At 36.9% G+C, this 22,583-nt stretch overlaps 1 protein-coding gene across 1 annotated transcript; it reads left to right on the forward strand.

The window, feature by feature from the left end:
- Positions 1-3,433: 3,433 nt before the first annotated feature.
- On the forward strand, positions 3,434-15,794 carry LOC102805801 (uncharacterized). The gene is made up of 5 exons (XM_006814808.3): positions 3,434-3,542; positions 7,713-7,775; positions 7,954-8,220; positions 8,924-8,986; positions 9,370-15,794. The coding sequence occupies exons 2-5, from the start codon at positions 7,715-7,717 to the stop codon at positions 13,944-13,946; spliced, it is 4,968 nt and encodes a 1,655-aa protein (XP_006814871.3). The 5' UTR covers positions 3,434-3,542; positions 7,713-7,714; the 3' UTR covers positions 13,947-15,794.
- The last annotated feature ends 6,789 nt before the right edge of the window (positions 15,795-22,583 follow it).

A 22,583-nucleotide genomic window follows, 5' to 3' on the forward strand; every position in this document is an offset into this window, starting at 1 on the left:
ACAAATTGATAATCGGACAGAAGTATGGCGTAGCATTTGGTTGTCGGGTGGGTGTAAACAGACTTTACAAATGCATTAATAACAAAGAAAAACACGCTTTATTTGTACCTGTCTTTTAATTTACAAAGTTAGGTACATAAACTGGTAGGTAGTACAATGAAATTGTCATTACATATAGTATGCATGTTTTCCTGTAGTAAATGTCACCATTACCTTTCTTATTTTTCAATACAAATTCAAATTGCATCTGCATAACTTTTTTTTTTAAAAATTCGTTCAAGATGAAATAATGAAGGGGAATATACACATGCGCAAACTACTTTTCTGCTCCAGGTCCATGCCCAGAAATTGACTTCATTTGACCCACATATTTACATTCGGGTCAAACCATTTTCTCGTCTTGCATGTTTGTTTATTTTCATTTTAAAACGAACTACAAATACTCCAAGATTTGTTTGAGTAGGATAGAAACCTTTTGAGGTCAAACCCCCACCCCCACCCCAAACTAAGCAAATAAGGTTTATATCTGACATCGATCTTTTGACGCCGTCCCTTACATGTCGTCTTTTTTTCAATAGTAACAAATATGGACAAATAATCACTGCACCATTTTGTATTTTAGCCATTTTTGTCACATTTGTTATTTTCAAAATATGTAAACTTTAGCTGCTGCAATCACCGTATGAAACCTATGTTACAGAAGTAATAATTCAATATACATTTTGGGCAATCAGGTCCTTCAACAGTTATAACTTTTGAAAAAGGCGTTATTTATGGGAAAACCTTTGCCAAAAAGTCTGGTTACCAAGGACTACCACTCCATCTCAATTTTGATGTTGTTTCACTTCTTGTATTTTGACATGTCAATACTTGGTTCATTTAAACTGTTTATTTTCATCATATTTTATAGTGTGTTATATTGATATTGTAGAGTGCAATAAACTATTTGTTTGTGTGTTAGAAGTTTTGTAAATTAACACACTCATTGCAAAACATTTACAAACAACTGTTGAATGTTGAAAGGCTTTTTTCAACTCTGTTACTTTTCCCATCTATAGACTTTAAAAACATGTTCAATGCTGGGAATGCGAGGGGAACCTTATTATAAGGGTGGATCAGTTGTGTGCAGTGCTAAATCTGGGCAAGCGAGGGGCCTAGGGGTGGATCAGTTGTGTGCAGTGCTACATCTGGGTGTGTGTGGGGGCCTTATAGGGGTCGATCTGTTGTGTGCAGTGCTACATCTGGGTGTGTGTGGGGCCTTATAGGGGTCGATCAGTTGTGTGCAGTGCTACATCTGGGCGTGTGAGGGGCCTAGGGGTGGATCAGTTGTGTGCAGTGCTACATCTGGGTGTGTGTGGGGGCCTTATAGGGGTCAATCAGTTGTGTGCAGTGCTACATCTGGGTGTGTGAAGGGCCTTATAGGGGTGGATCAGTTGTGTGCAGTGCTAAATCTGGGCAAGCGAGGGGCCTAGGGGTGGATCAGTTGTGTGCAGTGCTACATCTGGGTGTGTGTGGGGGCCTTATAGGGGTCGATCTGTTGTGTGCAGTGCTACATCTGGGTGTGTGTGGGGCCTTATAGGGGTCGATCAGTTGTGTGCAGTGCTACATCTGGGCGTGTGAGGGGCCTAGGGGTGGATCAGTTGTGTGCAGTGCTACATCTGGGTGTGTGTGGGGGCCTTATAGGGGTCAATCAGTTGTGTGCAGTGCTACATCTGGGTGTGTGAAGGGCCTTATAGGGGTGGACCAGTTGTGTGCAGTGCTACATCTGGGTGTGTGTGGTAGAGTGGGGTGAGGGCTTATAGGGGTGGGTTAGTTGTGTGCAGTGCTACATCTGGGGGGGGGGGCTTATAGGGGTGGGTTGTGGACAGTGCTACATCTGGGCGTATGTGGGGGTCTTATAGGGGTGGATCAGTTGTGTAATAATAATAACTATTGTTATCGAATCTCTGTTGAGATATAGATAAAATTACAATAAAGAATAAAATCATGATAATAAAAAAGTAAAAACAGGAAATTCAGTTGAGACAAAAGTAAAATAAGTTCATTGCATAGATGTTAATATTACAATAAAATCTTGTTTTTTTATTTCTTTATTTTTTTTGATGGTTCTGATATGAGACAGCTGGTAAATTTATTTATTCAAACTTTGTTCTCTCATTTGAAAACAACTGTAGATAAGTTGACCAAGTTCAATAATGGTTTCCTGATGTGTACTTTTTAATAATTTGATAAAATTCTGTTCTGCTGAACAGATATTAAAAACAATGTTGAATTTGTTGAAAAATGTCTTCCTTAATTCTGTATAATGACTACATTGAAGTGTTTCTCATCTTCAATTTCACTGTTTTGACAGATTTGGCATTTTCTGTCAGTCACATCTTTATTAGTATATCCGCCAGTTTCAATGTGGAGATCATGGGCACTTAACCTAAGTTTAGTTAAGGCTGATCTATGGTGAGGTTTTTTTTATAATTTCCAAATAGTTTTCAAATGAGACATTTTTTTTAAGTTGCCTGTATGTTCTACATACATATGTGTGTAGTGCTACAGTTGGGTCTGATAGGGGTAGATCAGTTGTTTGCAGTGCTACATTTGGGCATGTGAGGGGCCTGATAGGGGTGGATCAGTTGTGTACAGTGCAAAAAAATTCATGTTATGCTCATATATATACTAGTAGTGGTTGAGAGTGGTGTGGCAATGCAAAATGCCTTTATGAGGTACATTTCAAACAGGTTTGTTGTTCTGGCATGTATGCCAAGAATAGAGTAAATTAACCTGTATAGTTATGCAAGTTTTCTCATTTTAAAATAAATACTTGATTTAATTCAATCGATCGACAAGATTAGTCTCAACACTATTAGACATCTTTTCTCAACTTTACAATGTTGGCATATAGCATTTCAATACTTCTAAATATGTGCTACTTCTATTTCTTCATAACCCATCCATTTTTATCTGGGGTGCTAAACGATTTTAGAAAAATAAATTTGTCAAAATTTATTTCTGAGATTACTGGAAAATACTTAATTTTTGCTTAGAATTCAGTGAAAATAAAATCCAGCAAATATAACTTTTTATATATTTTACATTCAACTCATCAACAATCAGTAAAAATAAATTCCATACTAAACACCCCAAAAGTCTTTTAAATGAAAATTAATTCCAGTATTTTACAGTATCAGGAAATGGTGTAAGTTTTCGGCGAAACTCCGATACAGTTATTCATGCAAACACATTAATTGGCGATGCTCCAGCCTATATACATTGTACTAGTAGATGTGGCTCTATCGCGAAGCATTCTGGGAGATAACTGATCGTCACGTTGTCGTATCAATTCTATTGGACGGTGCCGGGGTCAAAACACTTGCAATGAATAATTAATTACGTGACGTCATTTCGGGGAAGTCCCGATGAACAAATACAATTGACGCGTCACTTATCGTTAATGGCCCTACGTCGGTTCCAAGTTGTGGTTCATTGGCTTTGCCGACGATAGACAATCAATAACCGTTTCGTTCTTTGAGCCACCAAATACTTTAAAGGTAAGTTTTCTGGCGACACATTCACTGTTTTTTCATCAACACTTTATGGTATGTAATAAGCGTGATTGTGATCGAATATGAAACCAGAATATACATTTGTACTTATATATATACAAGCGACGTCGATATCGGATATACTATTAGTTCAGAAGATTAATTCCTTCTCAGATCACTAAATTCTGACGGTCTGATGCTGCATTATTGCATAACTCCCAGTCTTTACAATATCGTATCGGTAATGCACACAAACACACGGTCATACTAGGGACCACGTGGCAGTCTCGTACAACATTTGAACATGTCAATATCGCTGTTACAACCACAGTCCATCCACAGAAACTGTGGTTACAACATACAAGGTCGTCTAATTAGTAATGAAACTGTTTTGCGAATAAGAATGGAATTGAGTATATTATCAAAGCAAATGTAATACTGTACTCATACCAACCGACAATTGAACAGTCTCATTCCATTAAAAAGGCCATTAAAAATGAACGTAGTTTTTTCATTTTGGCACATTTTATAACACTCAGCCTTAGGTACATGATGATACGAGTCAGATTATTATATCAAAAATGAATATTATTGCCACGTCACGATTTGCTATAGCATTATTACATGTGGTGCATGGGTAGACAAACCTCGTGTTGTCTCTTGTCGAGTTGAGGCCCGTAAGGAAATCCCGACTATACTTTATTTCAACTGTTGGTTTCAGGTTGCTTCAAAGTGCGCTGACACTGACAACCGCCCATCTGTTACGTCATTGATTTTGCATTCCGCTTAAAAACAAAACGCACCCTTTTTACAATTGTAAGGAAGCCACAATGTTCGAAGTGGTTCTTTACATCCGCAACGACAGTTCAAGCGTCAACCGCCAATAGCGGATGAAAGACGTTTAGACATGTAAATAAACAGGCGTGTACCGGATACGTCATTTATCAATGACCTCTTACTGTCACTGCAATAGTGTTCCGAAAAGCAACGTTGCCATCTAACTTGCCGACTGGTTTGCTATGCACGTCTCGAGATCTTTACATGATTAGAACTGGTTAGTTCAAACCACTTTTAAGAGGGTGCACCACTCGGCTAAATGCGGTCATTCACGAGCGTTATGACACGCGCCAGACCTCAGACAACTACTAGTAATAAATTTATTTCTGGTCTGAGGCCAGACCGTGGCACACCTGTGTCCTTACATTTCATACTGTGCCAGTACATATAGTTTTTTTTACATTTAGATAACCTTTATTATATAGAAAGGTATACGAATGAATGAAATAAATTGAACGGCAATGGCTTCGCGATCTGTCCAATCCCCCACTGTCAGTTTGAAGTTTCCTTTTCAAGTCACGTTGTTATGTAAAATTATAGTACGAATCATATTTGCAGTCCCTTCAACCGTCGGATATCCCGCAGTATCAAAATTAAAAATAGAAAAGGGACGATAAAAATACCCAGCAGCGGTTGGAATTGTACAGCTTGCGAACAAAATGAGGTTGGAAATGAGATGCACTTCCGACTTGAATGCAAATTGTTTGAATGAACGAACATCGAGTTACGCCCACATTTTAGAAACTACTCCCACTTTTTGCGAAACCACGCCCATGCGCGAGATATATGGCGACATTGACTGTTGCGCACATCAACGAATACCAGATGGGACGTTACCAAATTTTAATTAGGTATTTTTAGGTGATTGGAATTTATCGAAGGAGTCACCGACGATAATTAGTGCAAATCGCGCCCAGGCCAAACCTCATACTAGTACTTGTGATCTCCATTAGAAGAGCACATTGGATTGTGGGAAAATCAATGTATATCAACACAAATGTCGCACATGCGCGCGCGACGACCATCGTCCTTTAACCACAGGCGCTCGGAACGTTTCTTGGATAATAAAAAATGACCTAAAGTGGGATCGGCATAGTTAGTCAGTCGCCGGTACATTCCCCTACCAGTCATATAATAACACAAGTTAGGAAAGCGTTGACACCATGACATCGAAATTTCCCGAAAATAACACTATTTTCCAAATTATATTTCGATCCGCTTCACAAAACTCAAGCATGATAACGATAGAAACTATCGATCGACTTATATTACCTTTATTCGAACTAAAACGGGTTAAATTCTGTGAAAATCGAAACACCAGAACAAAAAGGACAAATCCATCTACGCGGATATTTTGAAGCAGAGACCCGAGCATGCGCACTTCCCAAACATACTGCGTCATCAAAAACCGATGCAGATGTTTTTTTATATTGGGAACTATTAGCTGAATTTTTAAATTTTTTCAGGAAAATTCAATTTAAAAATACAACGTATAATGATACAACATAGAACAATACAATATTTATTTTTTAGACTATGCAGTACGCGCGTACATGTTTGGGAAGTGACACGATTGGCTGAACAAATTTTCTCATTTGCATAAATTAATAATCATGAGCAATGAAAAAAAGTGTTTTTTTTCAGTATAACTGGGCCAAAATGGGCAAAATCATTTTCTCAATTTCTGACAACAGATTCTATGATGTCATACTTTACCCATAATCCTTTGCTTGGAAATCAAGATGGCTGACTACATAATACTGATGAAAAGTTGAATATCTAGAGAATGAAAAGTGATTTAAAAGAACTGTAAATTGTATTCTTCTACATTTGTGGAGCTTTTTCTTGAGGGGTCATTATGTTGTTTGGCTTGATGTTTTCTTTAATAGCAATTTACGAAATTCATTGATAATTCAGATTCACTTTGGTATTTCATTCTTGTACCTTTGCTCAAAATTGCAAATAACGTTTTTAATAACCTTTACCAGTTACAAATTACCTAATCAGTATACATTTCGAGAAATCACTGTGTGTTTGTGCATACGCAGTTTGAAATGGAATAATTTTGAATGCAATGAAATCACGCATATAATACCATCCGGCAAAATACTAGTAGCGCCAAACCGGTTGTCGGTTCAATTGTTATGCAATATACACAATTTTAGTGCTTATATATTTCAATCTAATGTTTTTATGTTTTGTTGAGGGTTATTCTGTAAATAGCTCACTGGAATTACCTTATATACTTGTAAAAGGGCTTCGACAATGACCTACGGACGACTGTAATTTGACCAGTAATTTATTGATCAATGCTCGTATCATTGTTTACACGTACCAAACTCTTCTTCGCATTATAATGCACACTAGCCTAACATGTAAAGGTGAGTGGCGCTCTCGCCGGCCGAACGGCATCAAAACTCAATTTGGAGCATCGAGGATGGCGCAACTCACGCGACCTTACCGTTAAAACAATGTACACACCATGTTAAATAATTTAAAAACAGAATCCACCCATCTGAACTCAATATGGAATGTTTTCTGTAAAATCCAGAAACTTTAGTAATCGCTGCTCTGTGGCCACTCTTTATGATGCATCGCTGTCACTAGTTGCGTTGTTACGAGTCTGTGCATTTCGATGACAGACGAATTCATACCGGCGATAAAAAACACGATATACCGTTGCAGTACTGAAGCTAATGACGCGTTATTAACAACTAACTCCGCGGGTAGATTTTGAACAATGTTTTTACGGCTGTCGCCAGGGTGCGATAACTTGAAGAATGGGCTCGATTAAGCAAAGATTTCAGTTTTTACACTGTGTTTCATTTGTATCGAGTTTGAAATCTGCTTTCTAAGTAGAGATTTTGGACCGACAGCATGTTTATACCGTCGGACTGCATTCTGAGTAACAAAACTGTTTGTAATGCGTCAATTAGTACTTAGTATTTAATATTACGATTATATTTTATGTCGGTGACCGTGTTTAATTAAAACAAATCCATACTATCGGAACTATAAACCCATTTTTTTATATTTTTTTTTTATAAATGTTAACAATTAAAACTGAACAAGTGGTCCGTATCCTCCGATGGAATAACATTGGAACATTTTTAAATAGCACCACTTTGGGTACGGTGAAGTGTGAACAATTGAAGAAAGAAGAAAAATTGTTGTTGGGCCGTTCAAATATATTGAGACACGAATACGTTTTTAAATAATTAAATATGAATCCTTGAATTCAACGATTATTTCGCCATCAGCATCCGACGTTTGAGTTTTTGAAATTATGTCAGATTGGCCCACCCATTAAATTAGTGGTTATTATAATTTATTTTCTAGGTATGGCGGACAAAGGCGCGGATTTCGAGGATCACAATGAGAAGACAATGTACACTATTCAAGGTATTTATATTTTATGGTTGTGCATGGTACAATGCTTCGCTCCCTCCCGACTGCTTTTTTGTTGCAGCTGTGGTGATATTGTCCAAATGGACTAACAGTCGCGTTAAACTTGTGACCTTGTGTAGTACCACCTGTAAATCCTTTCAGTTTTACTAAACATATTATCTTCACATTCCAGATGCTTATACAGCAACCATACATGTCCTTGCTGACGATCTGAAGGCGGTGGAGTGTCGATTCCTAGCACGCAATATGGAAATATCTGATGTCACTATTGATGATCTTGAAAAAGACAATCCTGGCAAAACTCGAAAATTTAAGCGAGAACTATTACGTGTATGCTTGGCTAAATATAAGTTACCAAATGACGTCGATAAGGTAGCAGAGAAGATACTCATGATTGAAAGAACAGATCTGGCGGAGAAATTCAAGGATTTTGTTAAAGGTTAGTATTTTAATTGACATTCTCACACCTTCGAGACAGAATTGTCGTTTACAGCCTTTCTTTCGGTGCTGTCTCACGGATCTGAAGTTGTTTTTAAAAAGAACAGGGAATAAATGCAATACCGAGCGAGAATGGTTGTAGGCCGCGTTACAGCGAGCGCAAGATTAGTCTGATCGTGAAAAATCTCCCTATCAATGTCCTTTGGAACATTGTTCTGACAACCGCTGTACAAATACTGCTATTGTTAATAATAATTATTGCACCATTGCTTGACTAAATTGAACTCTGTATTTGGGTTTGTCTGCACTGACATCAACCCACACAAACTGACATTAGACATCTATTGACATATTAAATATGGTAATTGATAAATGGGTGGGGTTACGGTAAATCAAATGTACAAACTGTGCTTACATCGTCAGTTTGGAACTAAAATTGTTTCCAGGATGTTTATGTGGTTTTTAAGTATATCCAAAATTAAACAAAACAAGAATGGGTTGCTGAATTGTTATTATACAGTATCTCACTTTTAATTAAAGTATTGTGTTGGTTCTTTGAATTTTTTACCTGTACACATAGTGTATCCCAGTTTAATAGAAATTTTGTGAAATCGACTATCATTCCATCAACATCTTTCTTTGATATAATGTGTCGTCTAATTGTCCACTCATTATTTATTTGGTTATTGTAATTTATTTTCTAGGTATGAAAGACAAAGGCGCAAGCTTTGACGTCCATGAAGAGAAGGCCACATACACAATTCCAGGTATTTATATTTCACCATTGTGTCATAGTACAAAATAAAAATATGTGATTTAATATAACTATTTTAGACGTCTTGCAAGACAATTATTTTTTATAATAGTTACTCGTTTGGTCGAATATACATGAAGTACAGACAAATGGCCCAGACTGGTGATAGCCCTCCTTAATTGTATATTGGGTGGTACAATGATATTCATGAACATTTTTAGTGAGTTATCAGTCATGAGTGGTGCATATTAAGTGATAGATGACTGATCTTTTGCAATATATGCTTTTTTTTTGATGTTATGGAAAAGGAAAAATACAATCGTGATATATTTGTTGGTAATTTGTACTTTACATGGACACCTATAATAAATGTATGTATCTGTATTGCCTTTTCAGTCAATTGCCATGGTGTTGATAGTCTACCACAAGAATTTGTAGATAGACCAGGTGACATTCAGAAGCTTGTAGATATGATTACGAATTGTGATGGTAAACCACTTGGTATTATAGATCAACATGCTGCCAATCAGACGACGTGTCCCTACTCGTATCGAGCTTCGCCAATTGGTATTGGAGGAGGTGGAGGCATTGGTAAAACTACTTTAGCTTTAGCATTAGCACAACATGTCAATCGAAAGTTAAAAAAAGAAGTAGTATGGCTGACTGTGTCTCAGCAACCAGATATTCTGTCCCTTTTCAATACTATGTATTTTTATTTGACTGGAGAAAAGGGTATATTTCACAATGAAAGAAGTGCTAAAGATTGGCTCAGAGAATTCACAAAAACAAAAGAAATGTTTTTAGTTCTTGATGATGTTTGGAATGTAGATGATGTGACACCATTCATGATGCTTGGTCCAAAGTGTTGTATGTTGATAACAACTCGCAATGAAAAGGTTTTGACTTGCCACAATGCCAAGACGTATAAACTAGGGAAGCTTGATGCAGAACAATCCCGAGCCATGTTTCTAAAGTATGCCAACACTGACGAAGACTTTATTAAGCAGTTTGAACTCGGGAAACAGGTCAATGAATTCCTAGAGATTCTGAAGAATTATCCACTGGCTATTACATTAATTGGATCAGCACTCCGTACCACAGGCATACATGTAAATACAGGAAAGGTGCAACGAAAATGGAAACTGAGACTTAAACAGCTTCGCACAAGAAACACCTTTTGGGAAAATCAAGCAGACCAGTTGAAAAATCCCAACTACAATCATACACTGTTGGGAGCATTTGATGTCAGTTATAACTTCCTTGGTAACGAATTAAATTCTGATGCACAGAACGTAATACAAAGAAGATTCTTGGATTTTGCACTTTTTCCAGATGATACAAATGTTCCGTTCAATGTACTTCATAAATTATGGGTAGATGGTGATGAAGACCAACTAGAAAATGATTTGGATATTTTAACAGAATCATCGCTAATCAGTTGTACCACAAATCAAGATGGGAAAGAGTCTTATAAAGTTCATGACTTGGTTCTACAGTATGCTCAGCATAAGTTTGAAGATGTTCTTGGAAAAGGGTCATTATATCAAAGACAATGTTACCTTATTGATCAGTATAGGGATGACTGTAACAGACAAGACTTAAGCTGTCCTAAACAACCTAATTCTCTCCATGAAATCCACGCAGAAGACGGCAAAGATGACGTGTTTCCTTGGTGGAAGATACACAGTGATGGATATATCTACACACATCTGGTTCATCATTTAATGAAGGCTGGGTTTGACAAAGAAGTTAGACTGCTGCTAATTAGTTATCAGTGGATTAAGACCAAACTTACACATACTGATATAGCTTCTGTGATTTCTGACTATGAGCAATACTTTAAACTCAAGTATGTTGATGAAAGCACAGACATAATGTATGCAGCTCTTACATTTACTGCACCAGTAGTTGCAAAGCATAATGACCAGCTGCCAAACCAGCTTCTTGGGTCATTAGTTGATGTTGATAACCCTGAAGTAAATGTAATAGTTGAACAAATTAATAATGATCTGAAATCATCAAAGTCCAATTGTTTATTGCCTTTAACATCGTGTCTTACACAACCTGGGGGTTACCTGAAGCGGTCAATTGGAGACAACAGGGCAACTGTTCTATGTGTAGGATTCACCCATGACAACAAGCAGATATTGGCAGGATTCGGAACAGGTGGATACAAGTCAGCTCATGTGTTAGTAATTGATGTTGCAACTGGAAGAGAGAAAATATTAGGGAAAGAGGTTGACCATCACAAAGGACTAGTATTTGATCTTGCAATTCATCCCAAAGACATGTTTGTGGTGACTGCTTCTTTTGATCACACACTTAAGATTTGGTCTCTTTACAGCGACTTTGAGAAAGTAAAGACATTAACAGGACATACAGGCTACCTATACTGTGTTTCAATGTCAAGTGATGGCAAATTTGCCGTATCTGCTGGCCAGGATAAAACAATCAAGAAATGGAACTTGAAGAAAAATGTGTGCACTTTGACAATTGGTGGGCATGAGGGAACAATTCGCCAAGTTTGCATAACTAGCCAAGGTGATAAGGTAATTTCTGGATCAGAAGATGGAAAAGTGAGAGTATGCTGCCTTGATAATGGTACTATACTTCATGAGTATGATTCTCATGTACAACTTGTGTTCTGCATAGCTGTGACTCGTAATGATAAACAGGTGATTACTGTTGGTACTGATAATGCAGCAAAAGTCTTGGATCTAGAGAGTGGCCAGTTGCAATTTGAGCTTCAAGGTCATTGTAAAGAAATTATCTCTTGTACAACATCGAAAGATGACAGACATATTTTCACTGGTGGAGCTGAAGGTGTGATTCGTATGTGGTCACTCCAGAGTGGTACTGAAGAACGTGTATTCCATGGTCATGCTGAACGTGTTAGATATATAGCTATTTCACCAAATGGGAAATTGATGGCATCAGGTTCTGAAGACTGTTCACTGAAGATTTGGGATTGTGACATAGACTCCAGTAAGATTGTGCCGAATCAACAAGGTCACACATCAGCTGTTAGTGCTATTGCATTGTCTGCCAATGGCAAGATGGCTGCTACAGCATCACATGACTCCACTGTACGAATATGGGATTTGGCATCATATTCATCCATCCATACCCTATTTGGCCATTCAGATATTATAAGCTGCATAACAATAGCAGATGCGTTGTCATGTGTGATATCTGGTTCCAGTGATAAAACTATTCGTATATGGAATATGAAAATTGGAGAGCTTTGTGGAGAACCACTGATTGGTCATCGGTACATGGTAACAGCAGTGCATGCCACAACATACAAGGGGAAAGATATTTTACTTTCTGGTTCCTGTGATAATATTATAATTTTGTGGGATATCAAATGCAAGATTCAGCTTTATCATCTGATTGCTGATTCATATAACGTTATGAATTTGTTCTCGTCCAGTTACTCAGAACAACCTTGTTTACAGATTATGGCAGCTTTCCGAGGAAGTGTTTGTAAATGGGAATTGTCTCAGTTACAAGATAATTCTTCTGTTCCTAAACTATATCCAGTCCACAACCATTGCCAATTACAGACCCCTAACTATCCAGCTATCCCTCACACAGTTCAGAATGGTTTTATTGTTGGATGGGAAGAGATGAGCAGAATTCGGTTCTGGGATTTGGATAATGATATAGATTCAAAGATAGTCAGTGGACATGATGACTTTGACATTGTGACTTCATTACACTTGAGCCAAGATGGTGGCATTCTTGTATGTGGTAGTCAACATGGCTTTTTGAACATTATTGGTTTATGCAAAGCAGGCAATCCAATGGGAAGACTGCAGACTCCTGATAACATGACATCCCCTGTTACAGCAATAACTGCATTACAGTCGGATGATCATGATGCAATGTTTTTCTTTGCTGGATTTCACAATGGGATGATTCTAACATGGGAGACAAATGATAAGGCTCGTGTTTATGAGTGTGGAAAAACTCCCGCAAAAAGTCATGAAAATGGAGCGCTGACGATTAGTAATGGGAAAAACGTTGGACAAGGATCATCCACTATAACTAATCTAGTTGCATACACTGAAGACAAGACAGTGAAACTTCTCTCCACTGGACTGAAACAAGACGACACATCAATTACAATATGGGATGTGAATGCTGGGAAACGTATCCACCAATTATATGGCCATACTGATATTGTGACATCTGTATGTATGACCAGTCACGTGAATGTCATGTCTAGTTCACTTGATGGCTCTGTGATATACTGGGACTTGAAAACAAATGGTCATCAGTGTTACAAATCTCCAGATGCCATCACGTGTCTTGCTGTTACAGCTGATAGTAATAATTACATTATTGGTTCTAAGCGCAATGTCATGGAGGTACATGAAGTAACTACAGGGGAACTTCTGAAGTCATTTTCTTTGGGATCAAAGTTCAACATGAAGAAATTGGCACTGTCTGTAGATGGAAAGCATGTGAACTGTTGCTATGATGACCATACTGCTGAAACACGATGTTTGAATACTGGGAAGCTAGTGTCTGATATGGTTGGTCATCAGAATGAATGGGGAAATATTTCAAAGTGTTCTGGAAGTGACATGGTAATAAGTAATAATACACACTGCAGAGTGAACTTGTGGAATCCAGCCACTGGCGAATCATTGGCAACTATTGGTAGTAGTCATGGTAACTCAACACAGAAAGTTGCATCATCCAGAAGTCCTGCAAATAAAAGTACAGGGCATCGACGTATGATAACAGCAGTGCATATCAACAAGGATCTCATTCTTACAGGGTCATATGATAAATCTCTGAATATCTGGAAAGTTGTAAAATCTCAAAACTGCCAATCAGTTCTCATAGATAGCTATTATTTTGAGCATGCTGTCACATCTATTAATATGACACAAGACAATGTCATTTGTATTGGACTTCTGAGCGGATTGGTCTGTTTTATTCAGATGAAAGAAGGTGCGTAAGTCAGTACAGTACTTCAATTCGCCAGTATCTTGTATACACGCATACCGAGTTCTTGGACAACTGTCAGAAGCTACTTTGTCAAATTCTTCAAATTACCATTGTTTTCAAAGCTTGGACACTGATTTTGAATACATACCCCTTGTACATGCATGTATTTTTTAGTCATAAATTGATGGTGACCATAAATTGAGTAATACTAGATTATTAACATCCCTTTACTGATCAAAGTCGTAGTATTGTGATATGAACGTTCAATCTATTATTATAATTAATAGCTACATTATACTGTCATGATGACTGTGAATTATTTACTTTTCTGACTATCGAAACACATTCCTGGTGTTTATTGCAGCTGCGCCTGATACTCTCTAATCTGGGACAACTACTTTCAGATATTGGTCAAAAATGGAGCTTATATGCTATTAAAGCGGGAGGGTTGTTTCATGCGCACGCACGGGAACTGAGTCCCAAGCGACGATAACTGCACATGCTATAAACGTAAAGGCTCATGGGCAGATGCTTGTTTGTAAACAATGACACGCTATGGCCATCTGACGCATGCGCAGGTAACGACTCCCCCGCTTTAAGCTTTGTACGTTTCCTGATGCTGATCATAGCTGATGTACCGTGTCCCCAATCTCCAATTTTCACTTGTCTCTATAAATGTACTAGTCATAACAATATGTTTAAATAACATTTGGCAGATGTTCTTTTCAAGTAGTATATAATATGTGAATGATGTCAAAACACAGATTTTATACCCCATTTGAACACCTTTATATAAATAAAAACCTAGTGTGAGGTTCAATACTGTGTGTACTAGTACAATATTAATTAATATTCATAAACCTGTCATTGCTCACAAGATGAACTGACGTATGTGTTAGTATTTACCCATTTACGTATGCAAAATAACATCGTTAAATATAAAGTTTGCCCTATTCTCCTGGGTTTATGGTTATGATGGATATCATATATTTCTTTTTATATTTATCACATATACATGTCAGTAACAGATATGTTTGGAGGAATATTTTTTAATGGTCACAGCTGAGGTCAATAACAAATGTTTGGAAGAATATTTTCTGACATTGATCACAGCTGAGGTCAATAACAAATGTTTGGAAGAATATTTTCTGATATTGATCACAGCTGAGGTCAATAACAAATGTTTGGCAGAATATTTTCTGATATTGATCTTAGCTGAGGTCAATAACAAATGTTTAGAAGAATATTTTCTGATATTGATCACAGCTGAGGTCAATAACAAATGTTTGGAAGAATATTTTCTGATATTGATCACAGCTGAGGTCAATAACAAATGTTTGGCAGAATATTTTCTGATATTGATCACAGCTGAGGTTAATAACAAATGTTTGGAAGAATATTTTCTGATATTGATCACAGCTGAGGTCAATAACAAATGTTTGGAAGAATATTTTCTGATATTGATCACAGATGAGGTCAATAACAAATGTTTGGAAGAATATTTTGTGATGATGATGATGATAATGATTACTGCCGAGGTTAATAACATAGGATTTAACAATACATGTATAGATTCCAGGTTTGGTTTAGCACTGCCACAAATTGGTGACCCTGGAAAATGCCCCAGGGTTACTTCTGTCTAATTCAAAACACATTTCACCATAGTGTAATGTGCAATTGGTAGGGTTGATAATCTCATTCGAGTATAGCTATTTATTTCTAATTAAATGGTCAACATTTTATCACAAATGTGTTTATCAATAAACTGATGTTTTATGTGTCACTATTATAATGTATTATATGTATCTTGCCTGTAAATAATGCTTCTTTATTTAAATAAATCTGTGACTTTCATTAAATGTTTGTGTATTGTCTCTATTGTGAAATTGACGCCATTGATTTTCGTTAAATATTCATATGTTGTATTTCTGTGTGACCACCATGACCTCTCATTCGAAATGTTCATATGATACACCGTATGAGATACCGCCAGATAATAACAACTCGCACAAATTTGGTTACCTAGTTTGTTATAAAATTTACTACTTCTGTTCAAAAAATTACTAACAAATTACTATCGGTTTGAGATAATCTAACGGGTGACATCGCTTCCAATGAGTTTGTGCGTGTGGTGTTTGTTTGCATTGAATTAAGATAACTGTTCCTTGGTTTAATATTTTGACAAGGTGGCTGAGCATGTTAATATGAAAGTACTTATGAAAGTACGAATTACTATCGCCACGATTACCAAAACGTTAAAAAACTGCCAGCAAATAAATAATAAATTAAAACAAAGTAAAAGAAAGTGTATGATAAAAATGAATAGTTAAACAATATATTTTGAAAAAATGAAGCCAAACTAGGATGTTATTTTAATCAGATTGTTTACAGCAAATGTCCTTCAAAGATGTTTGTAGGTTGGAAGCCATACTACCGGCAACACCCGGGCGGAGTGAAACGACTACTCAGCTTAGCCATCGATGGTGAGTGTAAAATAATAATATTGTGATTGTTTCCCTGATAAGCGATAAGCACTCCGCGATGATGTTTACAAAAGTTCAACAATGTTTGCATTTTCATTTTGAAAACAGTCGACATACGTCAGCCAACCTGAGGGCGGGCCTGGCATATTGGGTTTGGGGTTCGGCGTAAACTTACAGCTTTGGTTTGCAAATAAAACAGTATGAGCTTAAACATTTACCTCCCCCCCCCCCGATATAATCACGTATTATCATGATTTTTCAGAGCGAACGCGATCCAGACGTCGCCAGCAAGTTAATTTTGAGCTTCTTTGGCCTCCACATTTTAATTGTATAGTCTCCTCTTCAGGACGTAGTTTTCTTGAGAGACATATATGCAATTACATTTGGGGGCTGGAGTGTTAACATTAGGGTTTAGATTAGAAATGGAGGGTCTTAAAGAACTCTTTCCCTGTTTTCAACTGTTTCGTTAAAAGGGCTAAATTACATCAGCATCCTAACAATAATGTAATCTTATTTCATTTTCATGTTTATCAGCTGATTTACCTATCATGTCTTAATAGGGTGATATCGTGAAAATTGTAAATATATGCAGCAACACAAATTAAGTCATCCACAATCTACATATGAAAACAAGTAATAAAATATATACTCCAATCCCTAATAATTGTCTTTGTATATTTGAATGCATATTACAACTGTTAACGGAATTAAGCTGAATTGCGAGAAACCTTGTACACATGTGATCGGTACCTTCGTTGAAAATAAGAACAAATATATATTGAACACGATAAATACCCGTCCCCACTCACTCACGAACGAGTGAATATCGTGTTTACTATTTGGTTGTTCTCATTATCAAGGAAAGGTACCGAACGCCTGTGTAGTAGTGTAAACACAATGCGAGTGACCTGCACGGGCAAAGCGAAACATGGCTGTAATTCTTGTTGCCATATAGAAGTCTCTTTTTGTTTAAGCGAGAGCGCTTACAATGCTACACAATTATTTAGGTCAGGTGGGTTAAGGTGAGTGCATACTACGGTGGTTCATAAACACAATCCGCAACTAACAATTATATTTCAACGACCTTCGCAAAGACGTTTCCTTACAGTACACACGTTTCTCTGTCTTATATTTAACTTTTGGAAGTTGTATTATATACTTCGGTACAAAGTTCAAAGCCTATAGTTTTACACAAACTACTTACAAATACATGGTTAAACTGAGTGTGCGCTGTTTCCTGAAGTGTTTGTAGATGGTCAACAAGAATAGTACATACTTTAAAGGGGCAACATTTATCGAGTAACATTCTAATTGTTGATTGGTTAAAGTGTGTATCATATAGCACGGCCACGGCTACATCCTGTCAAAATTATAATAATTTATACAATACACAATACTTATCATTGATTTCGGATTGCAGTTACGGATCACCGTATATATGGCCGTTCATTGATTGGGAACTGAAACAGTCACGTACCAGTCTGTTGTAGCACACATTCATTCGAGTTACACCCGAAGGTAAGTAGCTCGTCAGAATAATTTTAGATAATTCAAAATAACTTGTAGCTGTCTGATGCATAAATAATTCGAAACAATTATTGGTATATTTGTATTGTTTAACGAATGTTATCGGAACGTTTTAATGATCAAAACGACCATTGACTCGTTATAGCTAACCATGAGCCCCGGGCATTAACAGGTCGGTGAACCAGATCGAAAAGTTCCTTCATGTGTTTATCAGCCGGTTTATTTTGTAAAGCCTAGGCAATGTGTCATTTGTTATTGTGGAATTTTGGTTAGGCCACACTGATTTAATTTTATGAATGACATCCTCTGGAGACCCCAAAACTAATGCGAGAGAGCGAAAAAATAATCCTGCTAAAACAACAGGACTACGGAGCTTGTATTACGAATTGAACCACAGAACACAGTGTATCAAAAAACACAACAAGTCTTTATTTGTAGGAGGCACATGTTGATGTACGCATCTCGTACTGTATTACTGTCACAGGTATAACCATTGAAATGAAGCCTACATGTTAACCCTACAAATATGTCTAATGTTTCATGTCTAGGGATCTCAGCCTCAAGTATCAGAAAAAAAATGATCTCTTGCACTCCTGTATACCCCACACATTGATCTCTTCAACAATAGGTCCTTTCTTCCTTCTCAGCTATCACATCCCTAGGCCACCATACACCTCCACTCCTATCCCATTTCTCTCATCGTTGCATCGCGGGACAGCCACTCTGGACAATATGTCCTTATAGCTGTGTAAACGTCACATCTCCCTGGCCGACGTCAATTGCGTACCAGTCTACAACAATCCCTCCGTTTTCCCTCTGAACTTTTATGCTCACGTATTTTGGTGGCGTGGTCGCCATGTTGGAATTCCCGGCAACACAGTACGCATGTGCAGAAGATCATTTACGACATAACTGACACGTTTTAAGGTAGTCCAAAACGAGTTTTACGAAAATTCGGCGTTTTGCGACAATATGAGTTGGCAAGTTCCAGACTGAAAACCGATCTGTGACAACTCTTCATAGGAGATTTTTTTTTTTTTTTTTTTTTTTTGAGAACAGGCGAAAACTAATGCGCGCGCGGATGTCATCCATAACATTAAGTCGGTGTGGCTTTAGCAATGGCGTCTACTGGAAATGGAATTCTGATACAACTAACCAAACAACCAACATTATCTTACAGTTGAGGACATAACGTTTTATGAATATAATTTTTTATGAATCAAAATGGATGTTAGAATTCAAATTGACCAGTTCGGAAATGGTGTTTTGCCATCAAAGTTAGTTCCAGTTAATATTAATGACGTTGACATCATCCAATAACCAAGCGCCTCATTTCGAAATTGTGGGCGGTCGTAATTGCTATGTCATGTGACGTTGTTTAGCTCTTGGGTCAATCTTTATTGAATATTTGAATTTGAGTGAAAGCTGTTTATCGCATTTTACAAATATAGATATAGATGCGTTTATAAACAAAGTCACAGTTTTGTGCCATTCACTTGTAAAGCGATATTTATGCCAGGACAGAAACATGTCGTTAATCGCTGAATAATTTTAAATAAGGACTCAATTTGTGTCACTATGCCAGTTATTGGCAAAATGGGTATAACGCAGTGTAGTGCGAACAAACTTAGCAGTAAAGCTATAAGCAGTAAAGTCATAGGTGTTAACAATGTCAAGGAACGTATATGTATGTGTCACCATGGTGGCTAGCATTGTAAATGTAGCAATGAACATTTTACAATTTATGTCAATCCCTATTGTGTCATCACTTTTATATTCGCGCCAAAACAATAATGACTTTATTTTAAAAACTGAAAAACAAGAACATGACACTATTTGTAATTATGCAATAGATGGGGATACCAGTGTAATATATAATAGTTAATTAGCAACGCGCCCATAAAGAGCAACGTGTAAAATTAGAAATTATCGTATGTCGGTGACGTCTAGACATGACGCAACATGGTTAAAAATTACCTTGTTCGGGCCTCTATCCGGGCCTCCCTTCATATATAATATATACCGTCATAACGTCATAATGTGTGTTCAGGTCTATATCTATAATATAACTATCTCGATTTCGTTAAATATCTGATATATCGTACATGACTCCGGCCTATTTGCATTATTATAGGCTATTATTTACCTGCTTTTCTATTTTTGTTAATGGCCAGAATAACAACGACGTTCATCGTTTCCATTCTACGGGTTTTGCGTAAATATTGTATACCCTACATAACAACGTGAAATGTACATAAGGCAATGCATGGACACGATATTGCGTAAACATAGTAGTAACATTTCAACGACCTAAATATGGGTGAGTAAATATTTGCACTCTAATGCAATCTGTTAAGTTAAGGGGGCTTATTAATTCGTTGGGGTTAATTAAAGCGCGGTAGTCGTCGCGCTGCGCATGTGCGAGATATATGGGTCTCATATAAACAAAGATGGCGACTTTGACTGTTGTGCAGATCAACGAGTACGAACTGAGACGTTTTCCAAGCTTTAATTAAGTAATTTTCATGTTATTGGAAGGTATCTAAGGAGTCACCGGCGGTAATCAGTGGAAGTCGCAACCAGGTCAAACCTCATACTTGTGATTTCCATTTGAAGAGCGCATTGGATTGTGGGGAAATCAATGTTTATCAACACAAATGTGACACATGCGCAGCGCGACGACTATCGCGATTTAAAGTTCAGTGACCATACAAATTTAGCAAGAGAATATGTCCCGAGGATGTAATCATTTATTTGAACCTTAAACCCACTTTCTTTGTTTACAGTACTTTGCAGTATTATTGTGTAATATCAACAAAGTATAGATTAAGGGCTCACTTGTTATTTTTTACAGATGATAAAATTGCGAACTTTCTCACCGGGTATGTAACAGCTCGAGAGTATAGAATACTTGCACGACATTTGGGGATATCGGATGTGACTATTGATGACATTCACCAAGACAATCTATGCAAGACAATGCAATTTAGACAAGAACTTTTAAGGTCATGTATGGGTAGACTCGAATTCCCAAAAGATGCAAAAAGGATGACAGAAATATTTATGAAGATCGATAGAGTTGACTTGTCAGAGAAATTCCAAGACTTTGTGAAACGTTAGTTGAAATATATTATTGTTCAGCTATTGCATGTTTATTCGTGACAGTAACTTATATTGTATTGCAGTCATATATACATTCGCAATTGAAAATGAGATATATGAGCAAACACAGCTAACTACATAAAGCGATCACTGAATTTCACTCATTATGTGGCACACACCAGTAAACGGACTAAAACCGAAATAACCAGGTTATTTATATTGTGTTTCTGCGAGAAAATATAAATTGTTTGTGGTGCTCTTACTTTTTTGATTGTGTTATTGTATTGTTTAAATGTCTGTTGCATTTATTTTAATTCATTGCATTAACACGAAGGATACAAATACACGCATAATATCGCTATTTGTACCATTTAAATATCGGTATAGAATCACGTATTTACCTTTCCCTCCAAACAGACATTTGTTAGATATTTTGTACAGATCATATGTTGAGGGTGTACGATGTTTTTTATTTAAACTCAAAATAACAATGTCATTTCTTTCAATAATAGGTTTAGAACAACAAGGTGTATGTGAACACCATGACAAAGACCAGGATCCACCAGGTGAGAATTGTACATAATTCGATTTATTGATAAGAGGCACAGTGCATACAATCATCTGTATTTATTTTGTACTTGACTTGTGCCTCTGTTAACTGTTAACTGTTAACTGTGAACTGTGAACTGCTATGCATACAGTATTATTATATGTGCTATTTATAATTACAGTTACGAAGAGAATGCGATACGGTGATGAAGACAGCAGTGAACGAGAATTATTACGTATGTACCAATAATATCAGCATTTCTATTAGCGCTATTGATAATATAGTCTATACGCTGTGATTTATGCGTCCATGTGTCCGACGTCATTTCCCGGACATAACTGGACCTATTAAATTGGTGGTTGGTTGAAAAACAAAATAGCATATATTCTTGTCAATCTGTTTTTCGGTCATTTTTTTCTACCATTTGATAAGTCCTGTCTAGGATGATTGTTTGTATTGTTTCGTGATTATAGTCATAATGCCCAGCTGGCTTTCTTACCACAAGTGAATATCTGAAAATGAATAGAACGCATTTCTATCCATATTCAGATATTCATATATTTTGCTTTCATTTGGTATAAGGAAAGACATATTGGGTTTGAATGTTCACTTCTGGTATTTTGGATTGCAGTGGAATATAATCTATTAGCGCAGAAAATCCAGGCCTGTTGGGATGGTTTTATTTATTTTAGTCAAGTTTGTGTGTACGTACGTCACACGGATAACATCAGCTTGTTTTATGATGACCGACTGGCAGCTATGTCGGTTTATTGTTATGCATAATTAACCATTTCTTGGACTTATTTCATGGAAGAGATTGTTCAATGTTGTTACAAATACGAGACATATTGTGTTAATTCAGCCAAATACAATGTTTAACGTTGACAGATTTCACAATTCATAGCATTCTGGCTTACTTAAAAGCTTCATTCACTTGCAGTCTTTTGTTTTATTTACAGAGAAATGCCATGGAGTGGACTGTCTCC

Source organism: Saccoglossus kowalevskii, chromosome 11 (assembly GCF_978046115.1).
Source record: "Saccoglossus kowalevskii chromosome 11, keSacKowa6.1, whole genome shotgun sequence".
NCBI lineage: Eukaryota > Metazoa > Hemichordata > Enteropneusta > Harrimaniidae > Saccoglossus > Saccoglossus kowalevskii.

Excerpts from the sequence above, each read along its gene's own strand:
- LOC102805801 (XM_006814808.3), top strand. The coding sequence starts at position 7,715 with ATGGCGGACAAAGGCGCGGATTTCGAGGATCACAATGAGAAGACAATG. Across the intron at positions 8,221-8,923 it reads ATTCAAGGATTTTGTTAAAG|GTATGAAAGACAAAGGCGCA; the intron begins GTTAGTATTTTA and ends TTTATTTTCTAG. Across the intron at positions 8,987-9,369 it reads GGCCACATACACAATTCCAG|TCAATTGCCATGGTGTTGAT; the intron begins GTATTTATATTT and ends TTGCCTTTTCAG.